Genomic DNA, 18,814 nt, shown 5'->3' with positions numbered 1-18,814 from the left:
GTTGGGTTCAGTGTGGCTCAGATCAGACTCAGGAATTTGGATTTTTAAGAGATGCTTATGCTCTGCAAGTTTGAGAAACCCTGTCCAGGGCCATGCCTGTGGAGTACTGAATCTTATAAGGCAATAAGGTCTTGCTTGGTGTCAGGCCCTCCCTCATGCCTATAGTCTGTTTAGAAACAGCAAGACCCAATTCCAACGCATTCAAGCAAACACTAGTCTGTCTACAAATCCCAGGAGACTCTTATGCTTGTCAAATGCACCTTGGGGAATTTGTATTCTAGTGCTTCAAAGAATGGCTTGGGGGGACTTCCTTGGCGGTCCAGTGGTTAAGACTTCGCCTTCCAATGCAGGGGGTGTGGGTTCGATCCCTAGTCAGGAGCTAAGATCCCACGTGCCTTGGGGCCAAAAAAACAAAAACATATAACAGACCAATATTGTAACAAATTCAATAAAGACTTTAAAAGTGGTCCACATCAAAAAAAAAAAAAAAAAAAAAAAAAGAATGACTTGGGCACCGTTATGACCCAGCAGTTATTGGAAGGTATGTCCTACCTGGATTATTCGAACGTGCAGAGGTTGCCGGGAGATGGCCCCAGGATGGCAGGAGCCCCACGGGGCTTTGTGGGAAGGCCAGCTTGACTGGTTCCAGAGTGATGAACGGGGACCCAGGGATGTCTGACACCTGAAGTTCATGCTGACATTTACCTCCCAAGTTTACACACATACCCACAAGAACATACATACATTTACACAGGGAAGTAAGAAACCCTAGGCCTCTTCCAGACAAAACACTGCTTCCTGCTTCCTTTCTCCAACCCACCCTTCCAGCCCTGCCAGTTCTCTCTACAGAACAGTTCTAATTGAGTAGCTTCTGCTCAAAATCCTTCAATAGTTCCCCCTGCCATCACACCAGGCCGATGCACTCTGGTTTGACATTCAGGGCTTCTGGATACGACTCCTTCCCTGGGAAGGCAGAATAATGGCCCCGCAAAGAGGTTCACATTCTAATTCCTGGAACCTGTGAATGCATTACATGGCAAAAGGGACTTTTTGCAGATGGAATTAAGGACTTTGAGAGGAAGAAATTATCCTGGATTATTCGAGTGGGCCCAATCCAATGACACGAATCCTTATAAGTGGAGAACCTTTCCTGGCTGTGGTTAGAGAGATGTGATGGAAAAAGGGTCAGAGGTTGGGACTTCCCTAGTGGTCCAATGGTTAAGACTCCACGCTTCCACTGCAAGGGGGCGTGGGTTCGATCCCTGGTCAGGGAACTAGGATCCCACATGCTGCACGGCCAGGGAAAAATCAAAAAGGTCAGAGGGCTGTGATGTTGCTAACTTTGAAGATGGAGGAAAGGGGCCACGAGCCAAGAAATGCACATAACCTCTAGAAGCTAGAAAAGGAAACGGATTCTCCCCTAGAGACTCCAGAAAGAAGTGCAACCCTCCAGACATCTTGATTTTACCCCAGTGAGACCCATGTTGGACTTCTACTGAACTGTAAGATAACAAATCTATACTGCTTTAAGAGACTAAAGTTGTGATAACTTATGACAGCGATAGAAAACGAATACATTCCCCACTGAGGCTCCCTCCAGCTAGTTCGTCTCTGGCCGTTTTTACCCCAGACACTACGGGTTTTCCTCCCTCCACACCTCTGTTCATGCTGTTGGTCCATCCAGGATGTTCAGATCACCTCTCTCCCGAGCTCCTATTAACCACCCTTCACGCTAAGCTGTCCTCAGCATCGACCACCTGCTATCAGCGTCAACTTCTGCCTGCTCACCCCCTGGGCTCCCCACTAGACCATAAACTCCTTATTTCCCTCTGACTCCACGACCAGGAATGGTCCACAGAGGTTTGAATAGCGGACCTGGGCATCCTTATGTAGAACCTCTGGCTCTTGGCCCCTAACTGCATCAAGGTCACCTGGGGATCTTAAAAATCTCAATTCTACCAAATCATTGTGGAAGAATGGGAGGTAGCGCCACATGTGTTATGGGGAGAAGATTTCCAAGATTCAGGGTTAGGTGAAAGAAGCAGGGAGTTGAAGAGTGAGTAAAATATGTTACCATTTGTGTGAAAAAGGGGAAAAAAATTATATAATTAAAAAATTTTTGACTATCTGCGGAAAGATATGAAAAATAAGTAAGAGTACATAGCCCCCTGGAACTTTCTGAATCCTGTACCACATATACTTATTACCTATTCACACACAAAAGTAAAATTTTAAAATTCAAAATACTGATTCTTCTTGTACAGTCAGAAAAGGAGCCAGGATGTCCCAGTTGGGATGCAGGAATCTGTGTCTAAAGTACTGTCTGCCAGCTTATTCCAAGTCAGGGACTGAATTTTTAGGAAGAGGACAGAGCCAGGATGCAAAGGATATTAGAAAGCATAACCTTAAAAGGTACTTAATCGGAAAATAGAAAGCTCTCCAAGGGATTGCAAAGCCAGGTTTGGGAACCCACTGATTTAATCCCTTCTCTGCATTTTATGGATGAGGAAAGAGAGGGAGTGTGACTTGCCCAAAGCTACACAGCCAGCCAGAGGGACAGGCCAGTGCCCCAGCAATGTCTGATAATGACAATGACAGATTCCCAACCTCTGCCCACCCTCCATGCAAAGACTTCTCCCTTAGAAGACCCTGCCGACTCACAGGGCAGGAGGACAGAAAGAGAAGAAAACACCATCTTTTTTTTTTTTTTAATTAATTTATTTATTTTTTGGCTGTGTTGGGTCTTTGTTGCTGTGCACGGGCTTTCTCTAGTTGCAGCGAGGGCTACTCTTTGTTGCGGTGCATGGGCTTCTCATTGTGGTGGCTTCTCTTTGTTGCAGAGCACAGGCTCTAGGCACGAGGGCTGCAGTAGTTGTGGCACGTGGGCTCCGTAGTTGTGGCTCACGGGCTCTAGAGTGCAGGCTCGGTAGTTGTGGCACACGGGCTTAGTTGCTCCGTGGCATGTGGGATCTTCCCGGACCAGGGCTCAAACCCATGTCCCCTGCATTGGCAGGCAGATTCTTAACCACTGCGCCACCAGGGAAGTCGGAAAACACCATCTTTAATCAACCCACCTGCACAGAAACCAGGGCAACACTCCCTGCCTTGCAAGGTCCCAGTGAGAAGAAAACAGTCTCCTTGAAAAAACCATCTTACAAAAACAAAAGGCTTCAAAGCACCAGTGGCTCAAGTCGTTGAGTAGAAAGGGGCTTGGGGGTGAGATGACAGCTGGCTGGGGGTGGCTCTGAGAAGAGAGGGCTGGAGGCAGGACTTGGTCCAGGAGCAGACCAGCAGCCAGGCCTGAAGGGAACTGTTGCCCTCCTGAGCTGTACCCATAGCTAACCAGGCTCACCATTTGGGACCTTGGGCCCTGTAGTGACCAGAGGGACTCCTGGGTTAGGCTCTTTGGCACAGACCTGCAGATGGAATGGTGGGGTGGGGTCCAAGTTCAGGATATTTTGGCCTTAGATGGGAGGGAATGCTAGATCAGAGGGTGGAGAGCAAGGAATGGTCCACATGGATGGGCTCAGGTGTGCAACCGTCTGTATTTCCATCGGGTTCCCCCGTGCCTCCCACCCTCCTTCCTAAGCCAGGACCACTCCTACTTCACAAACTGGAAGCTGAGGCCTGATCCTCCTGCCCTGAGATTCACCAGCCAGCGCACAGGATGCAGGGTCCTCAGAAGGGTCTGTGGAGGGAGGCGAGGAGAATGGGCCCTCATCTCTACTTGCTCTTAAGGAAGGGTGCTGGCCCTCCAGACCACCCACTATGACCCCCACCCTGCCTCTTCAGAACAACTTCTGGATTTGTTAGAGGTTGCTTCTGCACACCGGCGTGATCATCAACACTGGTGATCTTTGAACACTGTTGACCAGGCAGCACAGATGAGCCCTTTTCCACTCCGGAACCACAGGTCTTCCAACTGGTGAGGTGGATAGAGCCACCAGTGGTTGGCAGAGTTGCTGAAGGGGTGGGGGATCATGGGTGCAGCAGGCTCAGGGATGTGGAAGGGGGTGGGGCGACTGAGTCGTGTCCCCCCTTTGCTAGAGAGAGCTTGAAAGCTTTGCCAAGGGTGGACAGAGGCCGAGTCTAAGAAGGCTTCCCTGTGGGTCAGGCTGAATTCAGGGCTCTGGGATCCGTCCATCCTGTTCCCAACAAGAGAACGAATATATTGCTTTAAGAGAGGAGTTAGCAAGTGGTGGTGGTGGTATGTGAGTGTGGTGTATATCACATGGGTTCTAGAGTGTCCAAGCTGGAAGGGGGCTTGGAAATGGGTTTTGGAGTCTGAAACTACAGATCATATTCAAGGCCTGCCGCCACCAAAAGCCCAGCTGTGTGGCCTCAAGCAAATTGCTTTACATCTCTGGGCCTCAGTTTCCATATCTGCAAAATGGGGATTATGTAAAATCCCAGTATAGTCCAGGGAATTGAGAGTCAAATGAAAAGGCTAGAAAGAGCTCCATTTACAAAGGGATTATTTTAATTATTTGAGGTCGGAAACTGAGGCCCAGAGAGGGCAAGGGCTTTGCCAGATGTCACATAGAGAGTTAGTGATGGAGCTGCGATTAGAACCCAGAACTCCTGCTGGTAAGAAGTTCAGGGTAACTTTCCCCAGGGCTGGTGAATGAATGTGGTGAGATGGGGGTGAGTCTGTCTGTCCTGTCCTTTCTCTCTGGACGGGGGACAGGATGCTGGGTGAAGAAGGGTGAAAGGGAGAGGCTGGAGAAGGGCGGGAGGCTCCGGCACACGCCAAGGTGGAGATAAAAAAATACAAACCCCGCGAACCCCCTCCCCCGCCCCACCCCTTAAGTCCAGGCGGCTAAGCGCCAAGTCCATGTCCGCTTCGGACCCATGTCAAGACGACCCAGGCTGCAGTCCGGTCAGCGAGCCGCCAGGGGGCACGCCTGCCATCTTGGCCAGAGCTCGCGGCTGCGGCGGTCAGTCTAGCCGCCGCGGGGGTGGTCCTGGGGCAGAAGCTACTACCCCGCCCTGCAGGAAACAAAGGCAGGTTAGGGAAGTGGACCCCTAAGTAGGGAGGCGGAGAGATCCGGCTGCCCTCTCCGCTCCTCCCTCCCCTTCTTTCTCCTACACTAACGCCCGCGCCGGGGTCCCTCCACCCCACCCTGCTCCGCGCCATGACCCACGTGTACAGAGGCTGCAGTTGTAAATGCGACGTCTTCTGAGGCGCCTGGTATCCATAGGAGTCAAAACCGCCGATGAAATCAACTGCGGAAGGGCAGATGGCACGTGGTTAGAGATGGGCCTGTGAAGGGGGCAAGTTATGGGAGGCTGGGTCCTGAAAGGGAGGAATCTGAGGCCAGACCCTGTACAGGGCCTTAGGGGTTGGGCTTTGTTCCAGTGTCCTGATGGATGGGCCAAGGCCCAAGAGGATAGAGAGCTGGGGGGTGGATGGGGAGGGTGGCCCTTTAAGGGAGAAGGGTGCGGGGAGGCAAGACCTGTTGGGGGTGGGAGTGGGACGAACTGGGAATGGGCGGTGCTTGACAGGAGTGGGGCTGTGGAGCCCCTCAGAGCGACAGGAAGGGGCCTAAGAGGGGCAGGTAGGGGGGCAGTGCTGGAGCCTTGGATTGGGCACCTGGACGTCTGGGCCTCAGCCCAGAATGGGCTGGCTATGCCATCCCCACTCACCCTGCTGCCTCTTCTTCCCCAGCCCCCAGAGGGGCCCCTTAAATCAGGGATCCCCAACCCCCAGGCCACAGACCGGTACTGGTGTTAGGAACTGGGCCGCACAGCAGGTGAGCGGCAGGCAAGCAAGCGAAGCTTCATCTGTATTTACAGCCGCTCCCCATTGCTCCCATTACCGCCTGAGCTCCGCCTCCTGTCAGATCAGCGGTGGCATTAGATTCTCATAGGAGCATGAGCCCTACTGTGAACTGCGCATGTGAGGGATCTAGGTTGCACGCTTCTTATGAGAATCTAATGCCTGATGATCTGAGGTGGAGCTGAGGCCGTGATGCTAGTGCTGGGGAGCGGCTGCAAATACAGATTATCATTAGCAGAGAGGTTTGACTGCACGGAGGGCATAATAAATCAATGCACTTGAATCATCCTGAAAGCACCCCCCCACCCCCCGTCCACGGAAAAAATTGTCTTCCATGAAACCGGTCCCTGGAGCCAGAAAGGTTGGGGACCGCTGCCTTAAATAACCCAGGGCTCCCTCCTGCTCTGGCCCCTGTCCAGGGTGCTGACTGCGTGGGGTGGCACGCGGCCGGGTTTCCCCAGTTCCCTAGGGGCTCCGCACTCACAGCTGTCCTCCTCCTCCAGGAATACTTTGCTCACGTAGCAGGCGAACACGAAGCCGAACAGCTGGGGGAGGACACAGCGCGTCAGGGAGGGAGGGAGGGAGGAGAGGGAAGCTCTTCCTTCACCCCCTGCCTGGCCCTGCCCACCCCCGCTGGGGGGGCCATGTGTGCTAAGAGGAAGGCAAACCCATAACAACTCCAAGTCAAATGACTGCGCCTTAAACTTAATATACCTGGTTCTATTCTTCATTCTGGGAGTATGATTTTGGACAAGTAATTATTTTACCTCTTTGAGCCTCAGTTTCCCCAGTTGGACCTGGGCAATACCTTACTGGCTTGTTAAGAGGAAAGAGGATCATGTAACTGTGTGTGTAAAGTGCCTAGGGCAGGGCTGGGACAGGCAGGGGGACAGGAGAACTCACAGCCAGGAAGATCTGCAGGGCACTGCTGAGTGCTTCAATGTAGGGATAGTCAAGCAGGCAGCCGGTGACCGAGATGACATGGTGGTCCTCCAGGGCCAGGCGGGAGTTCAGGACAGGTGTCACCAGGCAGCCTGGACCGTTCTCCATCCACCAGGAGCGGTGCAGGGATGTGTTGAAGGTCATGATGAAGTCCCGGTCCTAGGGGCAGAGGGGCCTAGGATACTGAGCTTGGGCCGGAGGCGGTTGGGGGGGGGGAGGGGCAGAAATCCTCCCTAGGCTCCAGGAGACTTCTTTTTTTTTTTTTTTTTTGGCAGCACCGCACTTCTTGTGGGATCCTAGTTCCCTGACCAGGGATCGAACCCGGGCCCCGGCAGTGAAAGTGCCGAGTCCTAACCACTGGACCGCCAGGGAATTCCCTCCAGAAGACTTTATATAAGGTCGGCTTCACACCTGGGTTGTAACAGCTTCCTTTCCTGGCTTGATTTGCGAAAGGTATGGAGAAAGTCTGTATCTGCAAGTCTATATTTGGCCAGTAGGTGGCGCTTGATGACCATGCAGGCCTCACCCCTCTATCAGAGATGGAAGGGGCTGGTTCAAACCCACAGGAGTCTCAGAATTTCAGGGCTGGAAGGGACATTAATGGTGATCGGGTCCAATTATCCAGCTGTTGGTGAAATCCTCAATACAGACCCCTTCACAGCCCATTCAGCCTCTCCACTGCTCCCTGTGTGTGACCCTGGGCAAACCTCTTTAGACCTTGGTCTCCCCTTTTGAAATGGAGAAGGGGCTGGCCTACATCAGAAGTTCTTACCCACGTGTGCATCTGTTTTCCTCAGTCCATTCACTCAGGCAGTCTGTTAACTGTGAAATATTCACTGCATGCTGACTTGGTGCCAAGCACTGAGATGTTCGATCTCCTTTCATCCCCTCAGCAACCACATGAAATTGGGGTTTCTATTAACTATACTTACTAGATGACGAAATTGAAGCTCAGAGAGGGTAAGCCACCCTCTGGACCGCGAGGGAATTCCCCATCATTTGTTTTTAAGAAGTACGGAGGATGCCAGAAATGAAAACGTAGGGGTGGGGGACAGGGAGCACAGATTACTCGAATGTGTAGAGGGCGGTCTCTCCCTGAGACCCACACCACAGGAGCCCTTGGGGCAGGGGATGGGGAAGGTCAGTCTCTGCTCTCTGGCACTGCCAGGCCTGAGGCTTACCTGGGACAGCTGTCCAACCTCCAAGTAGAAACAGATGATAAACGCATTCCAGCCAACCCAAAGCACCAGCCAGGCTGCATACTGGGGAAAGCAGAGGTGGGATCAGGGTGGGGCCTGGAGGAGTGGGGATGGGGCGGGTCAATGGACGGAGGAGACCTTTGCAGGGGAAACTATGACAATGCCTCACTCAGAAAGCAATATAGTTTACACATCATTTTACAACCATCCAGTCCTTACCAGAGCCCTGCAGGGAAGGCGCTGTCTTTCTCTTTAAAGATAACTAAGTTAAGGCTCAGAGAGGTTGACATTTTCCAAGATCACACAGCTAGGAAGAGGTAGGGCTGGCATGCAAACCTAAGTCCTCTGGTAGCTCATCCTATCCACTCTGCAGAGAACCACAGACACCAGACGGCATCCTACCCATGGCAAAGAACTAGAGAGGAGCTGGATATTTCCACCCAAATCCTATGCCTAAACCAGCGGCAGCCGCCTGGCAGACAGTGCCATTTACAGTGGTGCCGGGAGCTTTCCTGAGAACTGGAGAGAAGGGTCCTCTTATCTCAGGTGAGGGAGAGCTTCGGAAGGGCCCTGTTCACCTGGCTTCTGGAACTGAGCCTGTGGGAGGTGTGGAGAAGCCCTAGAATGAGCGTGAGTGGGCTCTGGGGGTGGGGCATGACATTACACGGCATTGTTACTTTGGGTGTCAAGCATTTCTGTCGTAAATCTATTGGAAAGCCTTTTCCCTCAAGAGAGGTGTATAAATGAGTCACTGAGGAAGAGCAAGGGACAAGGATGAGACTAGTTGAAAACAGGAGTTTGATAATCAAGGACCAGAGCTTGGAAAGAGGAAGTAGGAGGAAGGAGCCAGGGACATAATGCACTCCTGGGATTGGGGCACGGGAGGCACTGGCCTCAAGGCCACACTAGCCACACTAGACCACATTTTTGATGAACATCAAGGGACAGAAGCCAAGCCTTCCTGAAGCAACTTGAGAAACCAAACAAGACAAAGTCCATCCCTCGCACGGGCTTACTGGGCAGCGTGGTGATGCGGCAGGAGCCTTCGCTCTGGACAGGATGCTCTAACCCTGCCACTTATTAGCTGTGTGACTTTAGGAAGCCTTGTCACCTTTCTGAGCCTCATTTCCGCATCTGGAAAATGGAGATAAGATATACTTCGAAGGGCTGTCGTAAAGATAAGTAAAGCAGGTGAAACTCTTAGCACGTGCCTGGAATATGGTAGGCACTCACTAAATGATATACCTTGTTAATATGTGGAATTTTCTGTAGAAAATTCTTTAGGAAAAATACTAATTTTGTCTCCACTGAGCAAAGAAGCATTGGGATTTGAACATCCACATCACCAGCTGGGCTGGAGCCCAGCCAGAGGCAGGGGTCTAGGTGCCCAGGGTGGAGGGCAGCTTTGGCTGGAGAACAAGGTGGGAACGGATGGGGATGAGAAGAGGGGGTTGGCTTGTGGAGAGGCCAAGTGAGCCATACCAGAATGAGGTACCGGGAGCGGTACTGCACGGTACCAAAGATGCCCAGGATAACTGCCATGATGTGCAGGAAGTTGGCTAGGATAGGAGCCCACTGGTAGCCCAGGAAGTCAAAGATCTGCCGCTCCAACGCAGCCACCTGTGGGAAAGAGCAGGCTGAGGCCACAGTCACCACCTAAAAAAGGACAGGTACTCCTTTTCAACCCTGTGGAGCAGGTGACACCAGTTACCATGGTGATGAGGAACCATGACCTGATTATACACAAGTCTCAGCGCCATCCCAGCCCCGCAGTACCAAAGGGATGCTGGGAGGTGAGGACAGGTCGGTGAGGATGAGCGGGACAGAGCCCTGTTCATCAGTTTGGGGTGGGCGAAAGGGAGACGGGAGCCGGGGTTCAGAACGCCTTCCTCCCTGCCAAGAAGCTTCCCCATTGGCACCTGGGGGGCGGGTCTCTGCCCGTGGTCAGGATCCAGACTGCCTGCCCCTAGCTCTGGCCTAGGGCTGAGCCAGGGCCCTGGAGACCCCGGGGAAGCCCGGGGGCTCGGTCACGTTCTTCCAACGACCCCTATCTGGAGGTTGCCCTGGTCCATGGGATCCATGGGCTACAAAGAAAAGGGATTTTTTTCACTCCCTGTCCCTGAGGGAGCTGTAGTACGTTGCACAATTGGCCTCAAATTCTTTCTCTTCCTACTTCCATGCTCTTTAGCAGTGCCCTCCCACACTAATTTTGTGCTTGGTCATGTGACTTGCTTTGTTCAAGGGGACTTTAGCAAAGAGGAAGCAAGTGAAGGCTTGAAAAACGCCGGTGCATTGGAGCTTGCCCACTTGTTATACTTGTAACACAGAGAACACCTTGTGAAAGAGCTCAAGCCGACCTGCTGGAGGAAGAGAGGCCACAGGGAAAAGAACCAAGGCACCCCAGCTGACAGACAGTCAACCATCAACACACACGAGTGAGGCCATCCTAGATCATTCAGATGCTAGCCAACAGGTCGCCAGACCAAAAAATCTCCCAGCTGACCCACAGAATCGTGAGCTAAATAAAATGGTTGTTTTATTTTTTATTATTATTTTTCTTCAATTTTTGGCTGTGCCACGCGGCTTTCACGATCTTAGTTCCCTGACCAGGGATCGAACCCAGGACCATGGCAGTGAGAGTGCTGAGTCCTAACCACTGGACCACCGGGGAATTCCCTAAAATGGCTGTTTTAAAAACCACTACATTTTGGAGGGATTTGTTACGCAGCAAAAGGTAACTGATATAGGACTCAATCAACACTCCCTTTCCAGAAGCCCCTGGTTCAACCTTTCAGCTGATACATTTAGGAACAAAGGTACCAAGGATACCAGTTGTTATTGACTGTCCCATATTTCTTCTTCTGTTGACAGAACTTATCTCTTTGTTTTGGAAACTGCCTCCCAGACCCTCAGTCCATGTGGCTTGGGTGGGGCTGAGCCCACTTCTAATTTCTTTTTTTTTTTAAATAAATTTATTTATTTTATTTATTTATTTTTGTGTTGGGTCTTCGTTCCTGTGTGCAGGCTTTCTCTAGTTGCGGCGAGTGGGGGCTACCCTTTGTTGCGGTACGCGGGCTTCTCATTGCAGTGGTTTCGCTTGTTGCAGAGCACAGGCTCTAGGCACGTGAGCTTCAGTAGTTGTGGTATGCGGGCTCAGTTGTTGGGGCTCATGGGCTCTAGAGTGCAGGCTCGGTAGTTGTGGCACACGGGCTTAGTTGCTCCACGGCATGTGGGATCTTCCTGGACCAGGGCTTGAACCCGTGTCCCCTGCATTGGCAGGCGGATTCCTAACCACTGCGCCACCAGGGAAGTCCCCCCACTTCTAATTTCTGCAGTGGGCTAGTGACCCAAGTCTAAGCAAATAGGCAACACACAGTGATCTGTCCAGGGATGGGCACTCAGCCTGCGCCCTGAGAGTTATCCTGGATACTTGCTGGGGCATCAGGACAGAGATGCCACCTGCCAAGATACCTGGATGGGCATAGTGTCAGCTAAGAGCTGTTGGTGGCTGTCTTTGCCACCACTTGGGGGACAGCCGGCTTGAGGAGGAAGCCAAAGCTAAAGGAAAGAGAGTGAGGAAGGAAGAGTGAACAAACAAGGGGAGTGTCTGGGAGACATCGTTTTAGGTCTGAGGATCTAGCCATGCCTAAACAAATTCTCCCTCCTTGTACTTCTGATTCTGTCACTTGCACCCAAGAGTCCTGACTACATAGAAGGAGAGAGAAGAGGGTCTGCCTAGGGAGGAAGAAAGAAGATCCTGATAAAGTAAGAAGATCCCAGAAGGCTTTTTCCTGGCAGGGAGGCAAGAGGAGATGGAGCTGATGGTACCACACAGATGGCAAAGCTTGGGCAGAGACCCAGGAAGCTGCAGGCCCAACCCTGGCACCCACCCACCTGGCACCAGCCTGCCTCTTGCTGGTGACTCCCCTCCCAGAGCTCTGCAGATTGTAAACAGCCTTCCAAGCTCATCTCTCACTGGATACTTCTTGGCAGAAAGGCACTGCTGAGATCATTAACTCAGAAGAAAGAAACCACGAGGCTCAGAGAAGGGAAGTGACTTGCCCAAGGTCACACAGCAGGTTGGTGGCAGAGCCAGACAGCCATTCTACCTTTGTCTGCCTCCTGTCCCACCTTGGCACCAACACACCACCTTTCCCAGTTGGCACTGGCTCGGGAGTTAAGACATGTGGTTTCTGGTTGAGAGTCTGACACTGATTCCTGGCTTACTTGGGCAGGCTACCTTCTCTGTGGGTCTTGAGATCCTCTTACATAGAGGCTGCCAGACTAAATGACCTCTAAGGGCCCTTCTGGTTTTGAATCCAGTGGCCCGCCAACCTTGGGGGAGAAACTCCCCAGGCTGCTTCCCCTCCCCAAAGCTCCTGCCCCACTTCTCTTCTCCTTTCTACCCTGACTCTGTTAGGCCTTAGGGAGTCCTGGTGGTTTGCGGTCCAGCTGGATGCTCTCGATTCAGCTGGCACAGGGTCCTGGCAAGGAGGGTGAGACAGAGTTGCCCAGGCTCATAGTGTAGTTGGGGAGACACCCTGCCTGGATACAACTACCTAAACCTGACATCACCCCTACCCCCACTCTGGCCCTAGCTCAAAACTCCTGTGTTCTCAGGGACCTCATTGATAAAGTGAGCAGCACTGGAGTCACTAAAACTCAAGTTCAAACTGCAGTTCTGCTGTGTGACTTAGGGCAAATTACTTTCCCTCTCTAAGCCTATTTCTTTAACTATAAATGGGGAAGATAATCCCTCCCCTAAGAAGTTGTTGTGAGGATATGGAGACATCACATAAACTAATAATTAGACTTAATATATGGTGGTTAATTAGTAGGAGACCTAACAGTCAAAGCTTCTTAGTTGGGCTTTGAAGGCTGCTAGGATCTGGCTCAATTCTTTATTCCCAGCCAGTTCCTGCCCCCAAGCAGCTGAAATAACAGTTGAGGATCCACCATCATTTCCCTTTCCTTATATCCAAGTCCTCCTTGGTTTTCAAAACATAGCACAATTTTCTCCGTTCCTAGGAAGACGTCCTGACTGGCCCAAAGGGATCTCTCTTTCCACTGAATATGGAGCACTGGCTGTTCTTGTCACTCTGAGCCATCCCTCCAGCCTCCCTCCAGCCTCCCTCCAGCAACTGCCCACTCATTCATCAAAACACCATCCACATCCATTTACTCCTCCATCTGACATCTGACATGCCCTCATCCATCCAGGGTACATCATTTATTTATTCACAGAACGTTTAGTCTGTTTCAGACCCTGTGCTGGCGCGGGGATGCTGAAATGAATACGTTGCAGTCCCTGGCCTTTGGGAACTCACAGCCTAGGAGGGGAGACGGATGGAAAACTGTACAGTTAAAAACCACTGTGATCAGCGGGATAACCCAGGCCCGAACGATGCTGCCTCTCCCTCCAATGGTGAGTGCAGAAATCGATGTAAATAAATAAATAGTTTAATTGAGATTCAGTGTCTTATAAATAACCCCAATTCTAAAGTTGTTATCTTTTATTCAAAAACCAAGGCAAATATTCCAGAACTCCTGCTTCTGCAGCAGTGACCTGCAGGTAATTAACAAATAAAGATAAGAACAAAAAACAGGAGGAATATCTTCCCCATCTGGTTGCAATGGCTTAGGAACAATAATCTCAGGGCTGCAGTGGTGGTAAATCATAACTGGCCTTGGAGTGTCTCTTTTTTTCTTCTTCCTTCTGGCCGCACTGCTCTGCATGTGGGATCTTACTTCCCCAACCAGGGGTCAAACCTGTGCCCCTTGCACTGGAAGTGCGGAGTCTTAACCACTGGACCACCAGGGAAGTGCCTAGTGTGTCTTTTTTACTTTGATGGGAGGACCTGTGTGGAGACAATAGCAACCTACTCTGTTGCAAAAAGTTCAAGTACATGTGCACTGAGAGGGAAAAAGTGACTTCGGGGGGCTTCCCCTGGTGGTGCAGTGGTTAAGAATCCCCTGGCCAACGCAGGGGACACAGGTTCGAGCCCTGGTCCGGGAAGATTCCACATGCCACAGAGCAACTAAGCCCGTGCTCCACAACTACTGAGCCTGTGCTTTAGAGCCCACGAGCCACAACTACTGAAGCCCACGTGCCTAGAGCCCGTACTCCCCGACAAGACAAGCCACCGCAATGAGAAGCCCACGCACTGCAACAAAGAGTAGCCCCTGCTCGCCACAACTAGAGAAAGCCCACACACAGCAACAAAGACCCAACGCAGCCTAATTAATTAATTAATTATTTTTTTAAAGAAGTGACTTCAGGGATATTTTTTCCTGGTTAGCCTACAAGTTAGGTGAGGCTGGCTTCTTGGGTCTCTCTCCTAAGTGGGCCAGCACAGAAGCTTCTGTGGGCAACTGCTGTAGCCTCCCGCCTCATCTCCTGGCAGAAGGAGGCTGCCTACCAACCTACCGAATGCTTTTTCTAAAGCACAAATCTGGTCGAATCACTCTTGTCATCAATGCAGCCCAGAGAGCCTGGGGTAATCCTTATGGCCTCTGGGCCAGCCAATCCCCCAGTCACAAGGACCCCAGATAAGCGGGATGAGTCCCCTGACTGTAGTCCCAGAAAGACAGATGAGATCCAGTGCCCCCAGCCTCACAGCCCTGTCTGGATCTGTCAATGCCCACAGAGTAAGTCCCACTTTCCTGCCCATTGGTCCTCTCTGCCCTTGATCTCCACAACGCTCTATGCCGCTTCCTCTGACCCAGCCCTCCCCTGGCCCCCGGCCCCCTTTCATGACCCCTTCCACACCAGCAAGTGTCTCTACGGCCTCGGCGCCTTCCCTAAGGGGTCCCCCCACCCCTTAAACGTTGCACCCAAGGACGCTGTTTTCCCTGTAGTCTTCTCAGTGACTCTGTTCCTCTTCTCTCATCCCATGCTCCTCAGGCCCAAAGGTGGGGTTGGTATCCTCTGGGGTCCCCAAACTGCCTGCAGGACTGTGCGACCCAGTGGCTACCACCCTCACCCGCTGCTGGACTCACCACCCACTGGCCTCCGGGTCCCGTCCCTTCCTTGAAACGATCCCACGACCACGGCATCATCCTGGTCGACTCTGACATCTGGGGCCACCCCCTCCAGCACCCTAACCTCTCAAGTCCTCTCCCATGACCTTTGCTTCCATTCTTCCTCGTCCATGGCCACTTCTTGGAATGTGTCATCACCCATAACTGCCCTGCCTCCAAAGTCGCCAATTTGAGAGCCCCTCTCAGACACCCCAGCTTCTTCCCAACACCCTTCACGATGACGGGCCCATCAGCCTGCTGGGATCACATGATCCCTCACTTCACCATCAGCTTTGCCTGTAACCCGAACTGCCATACTCCTCCGCCTTTTCATCGCGCCTGTGAGGAAAAGCCCACACCTGGATAAGCCCGATTAAGAGCTTCCTCAGCTCCCGCAAAGCAGCCAAGCACTTCTGGAGAAAGTCACTCCACGGGGCAGACTGGGGCCACTGGAGATCCGGAATAATCGACTACAAGAAGCTCCCCGATGCTGTCCCACAACCCAACTAGGCTTCTCTGAGGAACTCACTCCTAATATTTCAGATCTTCTTGCTGTCCTCAACCCTCCTGGGTCCCCTTCGCCCCCACCCTGGTAAAGACCTGGTCTCCCCCCACCCCCTATACTTGACGCTCTGTCCCTCCCCGCACTGAAAGTCAATGCCTCCTCCTGCATTCTGAACCCCGTCTCCTACCTACTCGGGAACCCACATCATCCACGATCTCTTCTCTTGTAAACCCAACCTCTTTCCCTGCCCAGAATCCTTCCCACTGGCTCCTAAACATGCTTAAGCCTCTTAAAAAAAATAAATAAATAGAAAGTCCCCTTTTCCCCCTCCAACTAGTGCCTTATCTAGCCCAATGCTCTCACATCCAAAACTGTTTAAAGGTCTCCACGCCCTCCCTGCTACTCACCCCTCCACCCACTTGCTACAATTTGGTCCAGGGGTTAGGAGCAGAGCTGGGTTAGAATCCTGGTGCCGCTGGTTTTTCTACAACTCTGGGAAGTCACTTAACCTCTCTGTGCCTCAGTTTTCTCACCAACAAAATGGGTATGATTCATAGTACTTCCTTCATCTGGTCGTGAGGAGAGTCAGCATTATTTAAAATTATATTCCGCTGCAGAGCTCCCTGCCTCCCCCGCCTCCCCCCTTGCTTTATTTTCTCCACGGCACTTATCATTGACTAACATACTATTCACTCCTTATTTACTGCCTCCTGCATTAGAAGGCAAACTCCAGGAGAGTGGGGATGTTCACTGCTGCATTTCCAGCGGCGAGAGCCGTGCCTGGCGCACACATTCTCCACCTCCTTGGCCTGATTCCGGTGCAGCCTATCCTCCTGTGCAGTCAGGCCCCCAAGTATCAGAGCACCTCAGGGCCACAGCCCAGCCCCTCTTCACACTCCACGTGTCCCAGCAAATGCATGTCCCCCCCCCCAGCTTCAGTTCCTTCAGCCTCCAGCCCCTTTATAACCAAGTACCCATTGGATGGTTCATCATGAACTTAATACATCCAAACCTAGTCCATTTGCAGTGATGTGGGCCCCATGATGTGTCCGGCTGCATGACCAAGAACGGTAAGCTGTAGGCCCTGGTCTTCCTGCTGCTCACCTGCGTTCCCAGTCTGTCATCAACTGGCTCTCTACTCTTCTGAATCTCTCTCACATCTGGCCACCTTCCTCCCTCTACCTTCTCTCACCTGGCCAACTGCAATACCAGCCCCCAGTCTACTTCAAGCCTAACCCACCCCTGTTTCCGGAGTGAAGCTTCCACGAGGCTCCCCTGCTGCCCCTCCCCCTGCCCTTAGCTCCCCACCCCCATCGCTGATTATTTATTTATTGGGTAGCTGCCAGCTGAGGAGGATGCAGTTGCCATGGGAACTTTCAGTCAGGGCTGCCTCTGCTCTCAGTAGGATGCTCTTGTCTGTCTAGACGCCAACCCCAGGAGCCCAACACCAGGTGGGGGGTTGGGGAAAGGGAGTGAGAAATGAATAATGCAGGTGGGCCCACCCCGGCCCCCAGGAAGCCGGCTGGGAGAGAGGGCGGGCAGAGGGCTGGGCTTGGGGCCACAGAACCCGTTAGAAGCCTCTTGTGCCCAAGCCCTTGCCAGCCAGTTCCGCAAGTCAACTACTTTCCTGTCCAAAATTCCAGCCATATCGCCAGGGGACTTAGATACAGAAGTCAGGCTGTCTGGGGAATGATGAGGAAGGGGCTCCTGACGTTTCTGGAGAATAGTTTGGTCGCGCCTGGTCTCCTTTACTGACTTTAGTTCACATAGATGCTGAGGTGGGAAGAACCCGCCATTGGGGGTCAGGCACACCTGAGTTCCATTCCCAGCTCAGTCCCTGACTCACTGTGTGACCTCAGGCAAGTTACTCCCCCTTTCTGAACCACCTGTTTCCTCACTGGGAAAACGTCCTGAGGATTTGGACAGTGCATGTAAAGCTCTCATCCCGGTACTTGGTACACAGTTGGTGCTCAGGATATGACTACAGCCTTTGCTGCATCCCCAAACTCAAGCCCCCCTTTTCCCAATGGATTTCTGAGGCAGCTGACAAAATTAAACTTGACTCAGCCCCTCATCCGTGAAATGAGGTAGTGGGACTGAAGCTGCAGATGGCAGAACTGGAAGGACCCCTGGAGATCTGTTGGTCCAACCCCCTCATTAGAGAGGTGAGCAAACTGACAGCAGAGAGGGGCAGTGACTCGTCTAAGGAGAGGGTCTTCTCTCTTTCTCTGAGCTCTGTCCCCATCTCCAGGGTCCATCTGGCGTCCATGCCATTTGAGTATGAGTTGAAATAAACACCCAGCAAGAGATTAAAAGGAGTACAGTCATGGAGACCAGGTAGTCTCTGGCAGGGTCAGGGAAGATGGGCCTAAAAGGGACTCAATTCAGCGAACAAATATTTCTTGAGCACCTACAGGGTATACAGCAATGAGCAAGCTGGTGTGGTTTCGGCTCCATAGAGTTCTAGTCTAAAGACAGATACCACAGTCCTCTGGGAGCTGATGAAGGGGGCTTCTCTGCCTGGTTTCCCACCCACTGTGCATAGTGACCTGTGGGGAGTTCTTTCTACCCCCAACACACGCACACATTCTCTCTCTCTCTTTCTTTTCCAGGGCTCCCACAGCCGTTCTGCCTCTCTCTGTCACAGCCTGGATCCTGCTGGAAAATGGCCAAGGCTATCAGAGTTAAGTGAAAAAAAAAACAAAACAAAACAAGCTGCAGAACAATGAGATTCCATTTATGTAAAAAAAACAAAAGCAAAAAAAAAAAAAAAAGACATGAAATGTGTGTGATTGTAAATGCAGAATCAAGAGCCTGGGAAACATAACAAATGGTTATGAGAACTTCTCTCTAGGGAGCGGGAAACTTTTACTTTTAAATACATAAACTTTGGTATTTCTAAGATGTTTTAAAACAAAGCTATAATTTTTAAAAAGTTAAGAGAAATGTTGTAAGATGTTGTTGACTCATTGTTAGACTGTGTGAAAGAGCACTCGGGTGGCTCAGAGGATCTGAGGTCTCCTTCTGTGATGTGAATGTGCTTTGGGACCCAGGGCAAGGCTCCTCTGGGCCTCAGTGTTCTCATCTGTACAATGGGGGCCTCTGCCGCTCCAAGTCGCTATCTAGGCCTGGTGTTGCTGCAGCCCGCCTGCCTTCAGGGGGACTGCCACTGGGGTCCTGTGACCTCTGCTGAGAGCCTAATGGCCCATCTTCACCAGAAGGTGGTTCTGCCAGTCCCTGGTACAGCCTGCCTCTAGGTTCTGCCTGGGTTATCAGAGCCCTGCCTCTCCCTGACTACACACAGATCCACCATCACCCCTCCTCCAGGTGCCATCAGCCCTCTCCCCACAGCCCTAGTGTGGCCACCTT

The 18,814-nt window shown here is 51.9% G+C and overlaps 1 protein-coding gene across 1 annotated transcript in view; it reads right to left on the bottom strand.

Moving 5' to 3' along the window:
- Window positions 1-2,355: 2,355 nt before the first annotated feature.
- The window catches only part of NKAIN1 (sodium/potassium transporting ATPase interacting 1), a 43,988-nt gene continuing 27,529 nt past the window's right edge, over window positions 2,356-18,814 (bottom strand). The window contains exons 2-7 of the mRNA XM_022575041.2: window positions 9,403-9,540; window positions 7,903-7,983; window positions 6,683-6,880; window positions 6,264-6,324; window positions 5,145-5,226; window positions 2,356-4,989 (exon numbers count right to left, since the gene is read on the bottom strand). Coding sequence (XP_022430749.1) covers window positions 4,980-4,989; window positions 5,145-5,226; window positions 6,264-6,324; window positions 6,683-6,880; window positions 7,903-7,983; window positions 9,403-9,540 — 570 coding nt within the window. The 3' untranslated portion in view covers window positions 2,356-4,979. The remainder of the gene's footprint in view (window positions 4,990-5,144; window positions 5,227-6,263; window positions 6,325-6,682; window positions 6,881-7,902; window positions 7,984-9,402; window positions 9,541-18,814) is intronic.

Source organism: Delphinapterus leucas, chromosome 1, assembly GCF_059928025.1.
Source record: "Delphinapterus leucas isolate spDelLeu-1000000601 "Yukka" chromosome 1, BTC_Dleu_Yukka2, whole genome shotgun sequence".
In the NCBI taxonomy this organism is placed as follows: Eukaryota; Metazoa; Chordata; class Mammalia; order Artiodactyla; family Monodontidae; genus Delphinapterus; species Delphinapterus leucas.
Note: the sequence above shows the minus strand (reverse complement) of the source record. Positions and strands in the feature narration are given on the sequence as shown.